The 16,556-nt window shown below is 27.4% G+C and overlaps 1 protein-coding gene across 2 annotated transcripts in view; it reads right to left on the reverse strand.

Moving 5' to 3' along the window:
• The window catches only part of LOC136982302 (mitogen-activated protein kinase 14-like), a 48,598-nt gene that overhangs the window by 14,860 nt on the left and 17,182 nt on the right, over window positions 1–16,556 (reverse strand). The window contains exons 2-9 of one of the 2 annotated variants that reach the window (XM_067278779.1): window positions 14,468–14,597; window positions 13,882–13,940; window positions 10,355–10,466; window positions 5,858–5,887; window positions 5,729–5,776; window positions 3,421–3,535; window positions 2,575–2,646; window positions 2,094–2,173 (exon numbers count right to left, since the gene is read on the reverse strand). In XM_067278779.1, the coding sequence (XP_067134880.1) occupies window positions 2,094–2,173; window positions 2,575–2,646; window positions 3,421–3,535; window positions 5,729–5,776; window positions 5,858–5,887; window positions 10,355–10,466; window positions 13,882–13,940; window positions 14,468–14,597 (646 nt within the window). Of the gene's footprint in view, window positions 1–234; window positions 315–2,093; window positions 2,174–2,574; window positions 2,647–3,420; window positions 3,536–5,728; window positions 5,777–5,857; window positions 5,888–10,354; window positions 10,467–13,881; window positions 13,941–14,467; window positions 14,598–16,556 lie in introns of both variants that reach the window. The other variant, XM_067278778.1, reaches the window with a different exon arrangement.

Consider the following 16,556-nt stretch of genomic DNA (forward strand, 5'->3'; position numbering starts at 1 on the left):
TAATTTAGTAGTGATTTTAATAAACTATTTTAAACATAAAACAAAATGAAATTAAGTTTTAAAAGCATGAGCATTGATAATTTCTTAAAAGTGTTAATAAGCCAAAACATACTTAAGTATTAGAAATGCAATATTAAGTAAACTTATTACCAATACAATAGATTAAATGTTAAATTAATATTGCTCTAAAGCATTTCAAAACAATAACTGGGTTTATTATATATTTTTACCTACCTCTTCGCTGGTAATTTTATTTAAAAATTCGTCATCTGGCGTTCCACATAATATCATGATTCTCATTAGTTGATCAATATCTAATTTTTGTTAAGGTTAATATGCATTACTTTCTTCTATAATGTTAATTGGCTACTTGGAGAAAACTTAAAGCATTATTAGCAATAAAAAAAAAACTAGGAACTACCAAAATATTAATAGCTAGAAATTCTATGCTTTTTTACATTGGTAAATTCTACTAAAACACGCGAGCTGTGTGTTTTTAATTTTACATCTGAAAGGTAACTTTATGACTGAAGTTTAACAATACCAAGTGAGAATTTTACAATAAAATGTAATTTTCTTACTTAAATACTAAAAAAATAAATTCAAAATGTAATAATAAAAGTTCTATTATATCAGAGAACCAATAAACCAGCAAAAGAACCACTCACTTTAAAATGTCAGTTTTATATGTCACACACAAATTAAAGTTTGAGTAAATATTAAGATTATTAATTTTTATAATATAACAGTCTTAATTTATTTTATTTGTATCTGTTTCAATAATGAACTAGATATTTAATAAGTAAATAGAGATTTTTAATAGAGTAAATAATTTTTCATCGTTCAAGTATACATTAATATGAGTAAATAGTTGAACTCCATTCACATCAATCTACAGGGTGTCTGAAAAGTTACCATGCAATGAGAAATTTGTAATGACATTAAAGTTATATTAATACCTATGGCATTGGATATGAATCCCAAAAGTCATACTTCCCTCATTTCCACTTTACGGCAGACAACATTACTCTTTGTTCATAGATGTTCTGGTTTCTGGACAATATCCCATGAAATCTGACCCACTATCTCCAGATTTCATTCCCACAGGCTTTGGGAGTTATATGAGAAACAGAATTATTACATGTGAAACTTCACTTAAACCTCTTCCACTGAACATTAACTTTTCAAACACCCAATATATTGCAGCTGACATTGTGGTAATAATTGTTACTAACTTGGTTTAATTCAGATATTTGGAAGAGTTTAGCACAAAATATTTTTATTAATACATCATCCTAATTTTTTCCTGTTATATGGGCAAAGCCATATTGTTAAAATTTATTTTCTGCTGATAGAAGCACCCATTTAGATTTTCTTAATGTAGTGAATTGTAAACGTAAATGAATTTTCCTAGCTAATATCAGATTTGCAGATGTATTTGTAGAGCTATCTGACAATTTACATTGTGACAATCTGGTAACTGGAACTTTTACAGAAGTAATATCTCTACATATTAAATCAGCAGTTAAAATACAAAAAACTTTAAATTGACTACTGAAAAGTTATCAAGAAACTTTAGAAGCAATATCTTGTAAATAATAGCTTACCATTTTGTGTAAAGTAATGGAAAAAATTTATAATACTGAAGTACATTTGTTTTATTACACAAAAAGTGAATACCACTTTATAAATATGAACAAATATTCAGCAATTACAGCAACTTACATTACTATATACAGTTTGGCTGACAAACATATTTGTACATCTTTTCTAATGTGTAACTAACCATGACAATCTGGATACAAACTTTAAATAGTTTATATTTCTCTCAACTGTCCAAATAAAAAAAAAAAAGGACGCACAATCACAATCATCCACACACATCTTATGATAAACATTTTTATGAATTCATGTGTTTGTGAATAAGCCTGGGATGGCATCTGTGAGAAAATGATTAATAAATTATCATCTGTTCAATTTCAATTATAAACAACTCAAATTCAAAAACATTTGCATGTTAGGATACACTGATTAATTAAGTTAGTATTAAGGTTTTAATTTCAAATATAAAATTTCATTTATAAAATCTATACCTCTTCACTCATAATTTTTTCCAGTAAAGAATCATCTGGTGTCCCAACAAGTGACATTATCTGCAATAACTGATCAATGTCTGCAAAAATTAAGGCTAATGCCACAAAATGCAAGATTAATATAGTCTTATTGTGTAATATTGGTAAGGAAAAATTCGAAAATTTTAGTAATTAATTTACAAATTCTATATTTCTAAAATTATAAATAAATTCATAATAATTAAAGAAAAATGAGTGAAAAAAAATATCCAATCATATGAACTATATACATAATGTATCCACTGAAAAAAGAAACAAAGATCTTGGGAAGAAAAACATTAAAGCCATATAATAAATATAAATAAATCTGAGTTAGAAGGAAAAATTTACATAAAAATTGGGATAAGAAATCAGATATTTGTTCCTTTGACAACAGATTCCATGTAGTTAAATTCTAGCAAAATATTCTAGATTTAAACAACAGAAAATGAATAAAGGATACGATCAGTTCCAGGAAATAGTGTTCTAGAAGTTAGAAGCTCTGCCATTATACATCCTACAGACCAAATGTCCACTAAACAATATAGAAACATATTTATTAGAAGCTGTTTCAATGTGACTTTATATTTTTTTTAAGTGGAATCAAGATAATGTCAATCAAATAAAAAAAAATATCAATTTGCATTGTAATCATGCAATTGTTTATAGAAATAATCAAATATGTTTTGATTAATAATTAAATACTGTATATAATTTATTATATAAATATATTTGCAATGGGATTTAGTCAATATGAAATAGAAACAGGATTGCTGATTTGGATTTCTCTTAAATCTTTTCACCCTGTGGGCACTAAGAGCATTTTATAGCAAGTCCAGGCCCACAATAAAATGACTGGGCAGTGAGGGATGGGCCAAATGTATCCGGACAGACAACACACTGTAAAATTCCTGGAATTTTTTTTGACCCAACTGGATTTGATCCTGGATCCCTTGGAAGGTGGGCTGCCATCATAACCGCTCGACCACCTTGCCATCTACTTTTTTAGATTGACAAATTATCCATGTAAAATTAAGACTCGAATATCTCACAATATTTCAGACATTAAGAAAAGAATGCTTTCTTACAAGTCACTAAGCCACAATTAATCAAGGATATTAAAATAATGTCATTAGCATCTCCTCTGAAACAACAACATTCAGATTATTATTCAAAAAGTAAGTTTAAAATAACAAAAATAATGGCTTCAATAATAGTAATTATTTATTACTATTTAGAAATTTCTAAACCAAAATTAATTTTAATTAAAAGATGTTATTTCTTAAGTACAACAGAAAAAAATATCTACCTGTATGATTATAGTGTTGCCAATTTAACATAATTTCCGGAGCTCTGTACCACCTTGTTGCTACATAACCAGTCATTTCAATCTCTGCATGTCTTGCTAAACCAAAATCTAATATCTGTATACAAAATATACAAAGCAACATCATAAAGCTACTGATAATACAAATATAACAAATTATAAACACTTTGTAAAACAAACAAACATTTTCTGCAAGTCATTCATTTAAATAAAATTAATTTATCATTTTCATTTCTTCTAATGAAATAATTTTCAATTTTTAAACAGAGAATTTCTTAATGAAAAGGATAAGAAAAACAATGAAAATGTATGCAATTTTTAAATATATCTTCCTAGAAAGAAAGCTGTAAACTAACTTTAACATCAAGTTTTTTCTTTTTTTGGTTTGTTTTAGGTTTAAAATATTCTATTTTATTAAATTTGCACTTAAAAGGCTTAAACAATTTATTTCAGTAATGAGTTTTTGACTAGAAGCAGTCAAATCATGGGTCAAAAACCATTAATAAAAGACTAGGGGTTAGACTCTGCAAGATGCGAATGTAAATGGAGGTGCAAATAGTCTAATGTGCAATTTAGACAGCAGACCAAAACAATAATTTTACTTTCTAAAGTTTCTTTTTATTCAATTTAATTTAAATGTGAATGTTTTGCATGCTTTGGTTATTGGTGAGAAATTAAATTGACAAGAGCAAAAAACAACATAAGAATTCAAAAAAAAGAGTATTAAGGAATTGGATAAATCTGCATGAAATTTATTCTGGCATTGAATTTCATAGCAGCTAATTTAAAAATGTAAATTTACATATATTTTGCATAATACACAACATGCATTCTGGCATTTTAGTAAGCTAGGTTCACTTCTAATATCCAATTGGTAACTATCATCATAGATAATAAAAGGATGTGAAAAATAAATTATATATATAAAACATATTTTTTATATAGAAATATTTAATTTTTTATGAAATATCAATTAATCACAAACTTTTGATTGCTCTAGACTTCCAGCTGTTCTTGGGAAAAAAGATTTTTTAATAGTTTTCTGCCACATATTTTTTCCTATTTATCAAATTAGTTATCATCCCTTTTCCCTCTATTGCTGGGTGAGTCTTAATTAAATCTATTAAAACTGTTTTCTCTTTTTTAACATATTTCTACTAATTTTACTAAATTTATGTTTGTATTTTTGCCAATTTTTCTATCAACATCACAAAAGTGCCAATTGGTTAAAAATTTCATAGTAGTGAAGAAGAGCAACTTTAAATTGAATAGAGTCTTTCAAGCCATGGATGCTATTTGCTTGTCAAAAGAGATTTAAGCCACAAATTGGGAAACCACAATATTAGTCTTAGGCCCCTGGCTAGTTGGTCCCATTTCTGTAATCAACCTAGCTGTTTATTAAACAATCTATTCAAATTCCAAAGAGTATATTTCTCATCTTAAATTAGTTCGCTCATAGTTTAATTATTTCGGACCAATATTGTCCAACTATAGTCTGCAAAAAGCTCTTGGAATTTATTAATACTATTAGCTTTATCATTAATATATTCATGATTTCAAAAATATTAAGCAATGTCTATGTACTTGTCATACTAACTATACATTTTTCTGATATAAATACAGTGTGTTCTCTTCAACATCCATAGTTTTGAACTGTTCTGTAAAATCCATTTCTTCAGATACACGAATAAAATGTTTCAGAAAATGTCAGTCAATATTCCAAGTTTTATGCAAACACACTCGAAAGGGCCACTGCCGCCAAAGGTGATCAGGATCTCCACTGTCACACATTCTACTTTGTTAGAGTCCCATTTCTTGGTCTGACCAATCATCCAACAGCATGTCTCTGAATTTTTTTTATTTTTGTAGCTTATACATGATCTTTGCAAGCCAACAAAATGCTAGACACAAGAGCCCATATACAAAAATCGTAAATGCCATTAACAGTAACTCCTAACATGCTGGCTACATATGGATATGTGATGCATCCTAACATACTTGTCATGTCTGTAGTGTATGTGGAAATTAATGATTTAATGCAGTAACTAACTTTTTCATATGCACTTTCTATTATCAATGTCTACAGTATTATACTCATGTTTCTCTTAATGAAATTAATCCACAAAACTAGAAACATTGAAGAGGAACACACCATATATTGCATTACTAACATTTCATTTTCATTAAAAACACTTTAGCTTTCAGTTATAAATACAGTATTCTAAAATAACATGACATGACAGCTTAAAAAATGTTTATATAATTTTAAAAGTATGAAATAATTTGTTACCTTCAATTCACAGTCTTCATTTACAGCTATATTACTTGGCTTTAAATCCTTAAAAAATTTTTAAATTATTAAAAATTTATGCAAAGTTTTCTTGAGATATGTTTTAATAAAATATTCTAAACTACTTACCCTATGTATTATTGCAGCTGAATGAATGTACTAGAAGAATGAATAAAATAACTAATTATAAAATGAAATTAGAACAATAAAACATATTTTTAAAAACTGCTTCTAGGGTCAATGTAAGTATGAGGCATTCTGAAAACTTGGAAAATATGAGACAATTGTGAAATTTGACTTAATATATGTCTAATTTGTCCTGTACTAATACAATATTAAGTTTATTTAGTGCATTTTAACATATAACTTTTCTGGATAAAAATGACTATGGTTTCATTGAGTCATTTTATCTTTTAAGAAACACTACAAAAATAGATGCAAAAACTTTTCTGTCAGTTCAACTAACTTTTGCTCTGTATATGTCTGGATATTTAATTAGAAATTTGTATGTAGTATATAAATGCAGCTTTCAGCTACTAGTTGTTTTTATTGCATATATCATCTTTTGTCCGAGTTTTGTGCATTTCACAATGACACACACATTAGGCAAAAAATGACACACCAGATTTTAAATACCAATCATTAATTTCCATAAAACTTTTTTATTTCAGTTCAGCCTGTTAATATTTTTGAAATGTAATAGGTCTACACCTAATTTAACCTTAACACAGAAAACAGCAGGGCTATAGTTTTATTTTCTTCATTATTTTTATTCCATGCTAATTAAATAATCAGTTGTTCCTAAAACGTTTTATTTTGGTGTAGGCCTATTTTATTTAGACTAGGCTAATTATGAAAATTTTCTTTAATTACAGATAGGCTTATTACTTTATCTATGTTAACATCTCTTTTAATAGGCAATTATTTTTAACAGACCATTGAATAAAGCTTTGTGTGTTTACTATTAATAATTCATTATAGGAGAAGAGAAAGGAAAGTAGTTTGTCTTCTGCTAAAGGAGGACTCAGTGCATCCGAAATATTTGTGAAGTGTATTTACTAATTTGCATTATACTGTATTTTTTCTTTTCCTTCCTTTCCTATAGTCTATTAAATTATTAACCCAGTTTAGTTATCTTTTTATTCTTTAAACATTTAATTTAGGCTTATATCATATGTATTCACTATTAGTAATATAAAATAGTTGGTATCATAATATACCTTGTTCAAAAAGGTTAATAAAATCACTTAGGTCTGTCTTCAAAATTTTGTTTTATTTTACACTTTTTATATTGTACACAAGTACAGAGTAATTTTCAATGATGAATATTTAATCTTATCTACTTACTTCAATTAAAAAATTTCATGTGAAAATGTCAAGAAAATAAGCTGTACAAAAAATCATTTTTAAAAGTTATATATCTTGGGAACTAAATATCATGGAGCAATGTTTTATAAAAAAAATGTCTAGCATTTAACCTGTAGTACCTGATTATTAATCTCTCTGTTGGCATAGGTAATTCCTTATGGTGATATAATGGGTGTCTCTTTTTTCACCTCCCAGTCTCTCATATTTTAACTTTTGAAGGTAAAAATATGAGACAGGAAAGAAAATTTTTTGCTCAATGTTTCTCATACATACAGAAAAAATGAATACTCCATTAGATTTTAACACCATCTGTAGACCTTGTCATGTATTTCTCTTTGTAAAATACTGATCCTAACAAATGCTGTTACAAAAGTTTTGAAAAGTGTCTCATATTTACCCACATTGACCCTACATATTTTTGTCTGAGTGATTCAAACATTGATCTATTAAAATATTTCAATTAATATTTATAATTGATATTTGGGAATAATTATGTAATATCTGTAAATGTTTTCTTTGACAGAAAAATTGTAAATTTATAGAAAAGGATTAGATAATTGCTAATTCTAGAGAGATGGAACTGCTCTAGTTCTGTGAAAGAAAGAAAGTACATTTACTGCTTGATCATCATCAAGTGTTATTTGATCTTTTGTAAGTTTAATTTGCAATTACTCTGCCTTGTAACGTTCATACATTATAAAATGTAGTTTCTTACAACTAATTAAAGTTTGTTATTACCCATGGCTCTCTCAAGTTAAATGGAGCATAATTTACTGCTTCAACAAGTCATTCTTATTATATTAAATACAGTGGTAGCTCATACTTTTGAGCAACAGCTTTAACTTTGAATGCTTCAGAGTTCAAACTATGTGCACAGCAAAAAAATGCACTCAAAATGTAAAATGTGATCTGTTGTGCACCCAATCTGTCTCTTGCTCTTGCATTATATTTGTGTTTTTATTTCTTTTTTTTGCTTTCTTTTTGGTGAGTTTAGTTATAGATACTATGTTATTAATTAATTTTTAGCAATTTCTTCCTGTAATTTTTCTTCATCAGCAGCTTTTGATCATCTATGTTTTGTATCCTTTAGTTCAAAATATCCTGAACAAAACTTTTTAAACCAAATTTAGTACGTTCAAAGTTTAGAAGCACCTTCTCCTAACATATTACAAACCTTTTCCTGTTTGGATGGTGTTACATCCTTTCCAAAACTCAAAGCATAATAAGCTCAATATATTTTTTCCTGAACACACTTCACATTTTATTTGAATAAAATCAAGTTGAAGTTAAAGGTTTAAATTAAGCTTCTAAATAAAGAATACAATCTCATATTAATAATGTGTTAAATTTCATTAAAACTATAATTTAATAATGCATCTATGTTGACTAATGACAGCTATTAAAAATATGCAAAAACTTTCAGTTCTACACAATTAAATCTTTACTTATTAACCATGCCATTCAATAAAAATGTGTGGAAGCAATGAATTCTAAGAGAATGTTTGTAATAAAGATAATTGAGATGAAAAGGTAACTTATTGCAAAGCATGAAAGAGGTATGCATGTGGCATATCTAGCTTCCATATTTATGATGCCAAAGTTGATGGTCTGTAACCAATAATGCAATTTTTATTTTATTATATAGTATTTATGTATTTTATTTATTTATTTATTGTTTTAATTTATTATTAAGGCATTTAATTGTGTTATTTTTACCTTAAATTATGCATATTTGTTGTTTCAAGTTTATCAAAATGAATATTATTTAGAGTCTGAAAATAATTTGCTTTCCATTATTTCTAATAAAAAAATAATTTAATTCAGTCTCCAAATGACCTCCTGGAATAAATTAATTTCAAAGTACAAGTGTACTAAGGAAAGTATTAAGTTATGTTGTTACTCTGTCATGTTGATTTTTCACTTGGTTTTATTGTTTACCTCTGCTATCATTAATATTTACAATTATTTCTGCATTATGCAAATTCCATTGTCATTCTATTAAGCAGAGTTAAAAAATAGCAATAATACACTCAATCCTTATGTATTCAGAAATTTATCTATTAATAACTAACACTTCATAAGAACTTTGTAGCTAAATAAATAAACCAGCAATGAGCTGCTCAACTTTCAGGTGGCACTATCTGCTATCATATTTTATTAAAAAGCTTTGACAATAGGGATGGGTTTTATAAAAAATTGTAAATGCTAGTAACAAATAAAATTGTTATTAAGACTCACCATACTGGAGATACACACAACCCCCATTTCTCACCACCACCTCGGCCTTTAATCACCAAAATTTAATAGCATCAATCCCCCTAATAAACAAACCTCCCTGCAAAATTTCAGAAATTTTTGACAAAAAGCACAGGAATGAACAAAATCACGTTCCCCAAACACACACTTAACATCCATATATATATAGAAATAGCCCTGAATTTTTTCTACATTTCTCGACATTTCAAGGTCCTGAGTCTAAAAATGTAAAAATTTCAGGGTTCATTCTTTGACTGATCACCATACTTTCCCTCTGTTTTATAACAGCCAGGAAAGTAAAAGTAAATTTAACAAGGGATGATAGCCTAACTGTACCTCCTACCAGATTAGTATTTAAAATGCTGAAAAATTATGTAAATTAGTATATGGGTTTTTCATTCTATTGATTTGCATATTTTAATGTTCTCCACCCTTGTTAAATAAGCAATTGTAACAATAACGATCAAGCTCTCTACACATAACTCCATTAGATCAACTAAATTTTGTTTTTCTACATGTTCTCCAAACCTGATGGTTGGTTAGATTTGAGGTTTTGTGGGACAAGAGCCTAGGTAAGCCAAAAAGTGCCAGGTCTAGCCAGTTATGTTGCTGTATGCCCTGTTGAGTCTTTTACTGTGTCATAGTTGTTCTGTTTTATGTCCTAGAGTTCTGTATACAAGTTCATTGCCTTTAGATATGACACTGTAGATTGAATTTGTCCGTTCTTGGTTGTCTAAAAATATTTGCGGTCAAAGGTAGCATTCTTTGACTGTTTTGTACTGAGGCATGTTAGTAATATATATCAGGTGGTAAGTTCTCCAAACCTGTTTTATAAACTGAAATATTAGGGAATTTTATACTACTCCAATGAAGCAGTTTTTAACAATTATTTCTAAAATAAAGATAAAACTTACACCTACTGTTACATTTTGACATAATAAAACTATATAAACTTTTTTTATTCATGCGCTTTTTAAAACAAATTTTTAAGAAGTATATTACCTTAAGACCACGTAAAATTTGATAAACTAAAAACTGAACATGATCGTCACTTAATCTCTGAGTTCTGATAATGTTGTTTAAGTCTGCTCCCATTAAATGAGTAACTAAATAACTGGAAAAATAAATTTTAATTATTTGTAAGCAAAACTATTACTTTTAAAGAAAATTCACTGGTAAATACAAAAAATTAAGTGTGATACATAAAAATTTATCATAAAGAAATTTCCAATCTCTAAATCCTTCAAAATCCTGCTCTATCAGAGAATTTTTGATTTAATATGAAATGATTATGTCAGAGGGTACATCCAAGAACAACACTTTAGATTAAAATTTGACCAAACTAGTTTGAAAATTAGAATTCTTAAATCAAAACAATCCACATTGAGAATTAGAGGGTAGAATCATCTAAAAGGAACACTAAAGATGGATTAAAAGACTCAGAAGTACCAGGGAAAGTTTAAAAGTTATATCTAATAAAGCAGGATTTGAAGATATGCAAAGTGAAAATATTATCTAAGTGTTTAATCTAATTAAATTATTCTGTAGAAATCTAATTTTCTAGTATTCACTGTTCATAACTTAATTCCAATAATTTTTTACAATATTATATTATTTGAGGTAAAAACAAACATATGCTCATACATAACTGAGAAACAAATATAGGCATCCTTTGGCTAAATCACTGCTTTATACTTTTAAAATTATGACAACATACAATAAGAACGTGAAAATCAATACCTACTCATTTTTAATAATAATAATGTATATAATAAATACCATAATATCACTTCTGTAAGTCTCCATTAGAGACATGATATATCAGTTTTGATTACAATGTAATGAAATTTGCTTTTGATAATTATTTTCATTGTCAGTTAAATAGAACTGCTGTGGATGATGTGTGTTGGAGCTATAATAAAACATTTATGCAATAATGTTTCAATTGTTTTCTTGATGTAATTTCAAAAGTAATCACACTGTAAACACTTCAAAATGGAAGCCAGAGCAAGAATGTTTCCATGCTCTATTTTGAACTGTTCTATATTCCAATAATGGTGTATCAAATAGACTGAAAACATTTGATTTTTTTTAACCTATTCCCTGGTATTCCCAACATATCTTGGGTTGAAACATAATGACCTCGACCGATGGATCAGAGGAATCTTGTTTCTGCATCAGGACATTTTTGACACTCATCAACATAATTTTTATATTAAAACTAACTGCCAAAATATAATTCTTTTTTTTTTTGTTTTTACATTTATTAATATGTCTATTTTGTTTGTGCAAAATAATAAAATAATTTGGCTGATACAATAGCCATGATTATTTTTTCTAAAACGTGGAATTTTCATTAGGCTTAACATCGACAAAAATTCAACATGGAGCGGCATAACGGAAAAAAATTTCGACATCGGATAGGTTAAATAAAATCTCCCCATTTATGATAAGATCATTTACTTAATAGTTAAAGCAGAATTTGTATTAAATTTGAAATAATACAAATTTTACAGTTTAACAATTGTGAAAAATAAAATGTTTAAAACTGCAATCACCACATTAAAAATTTTTTCTGTAATTTAGTGTAACAAATAAAAAATAGTGAAGTTACACACAGGTGTGCATATATATTTTATTTAACCTTACTAAAAACAAATCTTTGAAATAGAAAGGTAAATGTATGCAATATTATGCAAGTCATACCAACACAATCTTTCTAGATAATGACTGGTTATATTCAAAATTTATTAAATAAATATGAAAAAGTACAAATTTTAAACTGAGAATATGAACATTCTATGTACTTTAAACTGTAAGGTTAGAAGTTCAAATGTGCAGAATATTGACATTCATTTTTTCTTTTAAAGAAATCAATTAAATATAACTAAGTACAAATTATATGTTTAGAAACGTAAACACTATATAAATGTCTCGAAAAGCATTAGATTATAAGTAATAAATAGTGATTTTATGTATTTGACATTATTAGCATTGTTTTCATTATGAAAATATGAGGGAGCATCAAATGGAAACCTTAAATATTTTCTATCTTGTAACTTATAAGTATACTTTTTTCTTCAATATCATTTTTGTATATAGTCTCCATGGTATGCAATACAAGCATTCTAGCATGTCGGAAGTGCATGGATATCTTTAGAAAAAAATTCTTTTTGTTGTAAGCATAGCCACTTATTCACCACCCACTCATCTCTGTCAAGCTCAAAAGACTTGCTTCCAAGTAGTCCAAAGATGTTGCCTTTGGATTCAAAGTGCCATAAAAGTTCCTCATGGGAATCAACATGTTGATCTTTCAGTTCTGCAGTCAGTTAGCAGGGCACCCACTTTGCAGAAACTTTTCTGTACTGCAGAACATCGTGGATATATGATGTGCCAATCCATGACTCCTATCCATATGGACAGCTATTTCGTTTGCCATTATGTTCTGACTTTCCTTCACTGTGGATTTAACTTCTATAATGGCCTCTTGTCACTACTCACTATGCCTGACCTGGCCAAGGAAAATCTGTGACAGAATTAATGCCATTTAGAAACTTCCATTTGTACACTTGCCACAGTGATACATGTGCAGCAATCCATGAATCCATACTGAATTTTCATTCTTTGAGGGATTTCAATGGGCTTGATCCCTTCAATGCTCAAAAACAAACAACAAAATGCTGTTCTTCTTTGGAGCATGTTGCAAGCAGACCTGAAATCATTACCACAGCCAAATCATCATCTAGCATTTGGGCTTTGCAGTGCAACCCGTTGGCCACTCTTCAAACCGAGTATTACTGTTGCCAACTTATAGGATAATTGTACAATGTTTCAAACTTTTAGTGCACTTTTAAGGATTTCTTTTCACTCTCCCTCATAAATTTCAGTTAATTCACAATATCATTTATAGTCTTCAATTTAGTGCACTTTAATACTTTAAATTATACAATAGGAAAACTTAAAAATAATTAGAAGTCAAACTTTATTAGAAGAGACAATAAAAGAATTTTACAAAAGCTGAAAATATTAAATAATTCATTAGAAAGAAAAAAACATTTCTTTGTGCTATTACTGTGTTTACACACATTTTAAAAATTAAATAATCCCTAGCATTAAGAAATTTTCATAAAAGTATTTGTGATGCAGTTTCTAAATGTAAAAGAACAATCATCAAATTTCATAACATACATTATAAATTAATAAATTACACTGTATTAACTTTACCAATCACATTCACATGCACAAGAAATGTCTCTCTAGATTCATAAAGTATGCATGTCTGATTAATAAATTAATATCTATTTACTTTAAATTATAGTTATCTTATCAGCATATTCTCAAATAATATGACTAATGTTAGAAATGAAAAACTATTTTCTTTATTTGATTTTTTATTTTACATAACAAAATATATTGCGTCTCAAATAAAAAATTATTGAAGTATTCTTTTATATATATTTACTAATATTATTGGAGAAACTGATGAGTAATACTTATAAATATGATTAATTTCTTAAATAAATACATACACATCTTGGAAATCTTCAATATTTGTTGAAGGAGTGAATACATTCAATAATCCAATAACCTGTCAAATAATAAAGATTTAAAATAATCCAAGATGAAGATTATAGTGTCTTATGAAGAATTTAAATGATAAAAATAAAAACTGCATTCAAAATTTTGAATATTGTAAGAAAAAAATCAACACAGGATTTAGACTTGCATAGTAATTAGTACTTTTAGCTTGCAACAGAATTTGCAATCATGTAGCTTGTTTCCTTACTATTTAAACTTAAATCAGTTATGGTAATAATTTTATTTTTAAGTATTATATGTGAACAACAGCTTAAATTGATAAATATAATCTTTATGTATGTAGAAAGTGTCTGATCTAAAGTTGTTATAATCTAAAAACTTTAAAATTTAATCTTTAAGAAAATAAATTAGATAATTTAGTAAGTCAGAAAAAGTAAGAAATAAACATTACTGATGAACTAAACTAAATGTTTCATATGTGATTTTAACTGCCACGTTTAAATAATATAATGATTCATCATCATATTATTATATATTATTTAAAAACTAACTTTCATTACCAGCAAATTTACTTACATTTTCATGATTCATGTGTTTCAATAACCTCAGTTCTCTGTAAGTTCTCTTTGCGTGAATTGCCGACTGGAACGGTCTGGCGAGCTTTTTGATTGCGACCTTCTGACTTGTGACAGTATCGATTGCAGAACTGTAAATAGGCACGTAAATATTAAAATTTACATATTTAAATTTAGCTGAATAATACTACTAATATCATATTGTTAGAAATTAATTAATTATTGAAGCATTGTAAAATTTAGTGTGTGTTTTTAAGATTTAGATTACCTTCAAATTATTTATAAAAACAAAACTGTTATATTAGAAAAACCACAAACACATTTGTGCCGTCAATAAAGTCGTTGGATTTGGACCAAAATAAACAAATATAACATTTAAAACATTAAAAATCCTGAATAATTTATATCTGTTTGATAATGTAACAATTATCTTTAATAAAATCCTTTGTAAACAGATAAAGAAGAGAATATTGATAACCATGACAACAAGGTGCGATAAAGAACTTCAGAGTTTAAACATTACTTTGGAATTAATAAAATTTGTATTTATTTATCAAAACCAGATAGATACAATTAAAAAAAAAAACATTTAATAAATGAAGAGTATTTAGAAATGAAAATAAATATTCGGAGTGACAATTACATTATTTGGTAAATATAAATTTGTATTAAATATGGTTGAATAAAAACTTTAATGGTAAATATAATTGGCAAAAATTATTATGACATTTCAATTAATAAATAACATAACTAAAAATAATAAACATGATAATCAATTAAGTAAGATGGCAAAATGTTTATGGATCATTATATAAATTGTTTATGGTGCAATGTTCAGTTTTTGTGAATATATTCACTGTTTAGAATATTTTTATCTCCAAAGATGGACAAAATATTGGAAAATATTTAGTAATAAAACTTTGTTTTGTTATTAATTTCTTCAGTTCTTCAACTTAAATTTATTTCAACACTTATTTATAAATAAATTTACTTAAACACCAAAATACAAACACGATTATTATTAAATAAAGAAAAGAAAATGTTGAATTGCCAAATGACTGGAATGTAAAACAAAACTGTAGCACATGAAATTTGCATATGATATCTGAGTATAGAAGAGTAATGATAGAGGGCATTTCGGAATCTTGGCCAAGAGCTGCCTTAACCCTAAAAAGACTAGCATTTGTGGAAGTCCGACAGCAACCTGCAAACCCATTAAGTTTGCACAAGCCGCATGCTTCGTGCACAGATTTGTCGTCATTCCATACATCGAAGTAGTCTGGCCGAGATTCACAAAACATACTCTAATTTTGTTTGCAATTTACAATCTAAATAAAACTAAAATAAATATATTTTAGTTTGTATGTTTGTTTTCAAAACAATAATTTTAAAGCTTTAAAATTAATTTTTAATGAGGAACATTAACTGCCATTTACCAAGATTTTCTTTTCATTATTAAATCAAACTGAATCAAAACCATACAGAATGAAGAGTTAATTTGTATAAGTTTTGCCATTTTAGCTTCTAGTCATCATTTTTGAGGCTAGTCTGCAGGTAATTTCTTTTCAATTTTTCTAGTTTTGTTTGTTTTATTTCCAAATTTGATATAATTAAAAACCCTTATAACCCTTTCCAAATGCACGTTGGAAGGGTGTAAGGAAGTCCCTATTTGTAGCCTAGATCAGAGAAGCAAGTGGCTTCTCCATCCTCTATTCATCAGAAAGGAAACTAAATGGATTTTAAAATCTCCGAGAACCATAACAGACAATCCTACCGTTGTCAAGATTAAATCCTAGTTCGTGTGCTCGCAATATGACATTTGCTTATGTTATGTTCATAGATAAAGACAAAACAGAAGGATAAGATTTAAAAACCTTTATTCTTTAGAATATTCAAAATATTAATTGTTAAATATATCAATTTTTTAATGATAAACTGCAATTAAAAACTTTCTGAATTAACTAAATTAGAATATTATGGCCAGAACAAAATTTGCATAACTTTAACACAGACTGCTGCAGTTTATTTTACTTGCACAAATATCTATCTATTTTTTTTTTTATTTTGTACATTATTTTTTATGGATATGT

This window comes from Centruroides vittatus, unplaced genomic scaffold, assembly GCF_030686945.1.
Source record: "Centruroides vittatus isolate TY-2023 unplaced genomic scaffold, ASM3068694v2 contig_82, whole genome shotgun sequence".
Taxonomy (NCBI): domain Eukaryota; kingdom Metazoa; phylum Arthropoda; class Arachnida; order Scorpiones; family Buthidae; genus Centruroides; species Centruroides vittatus.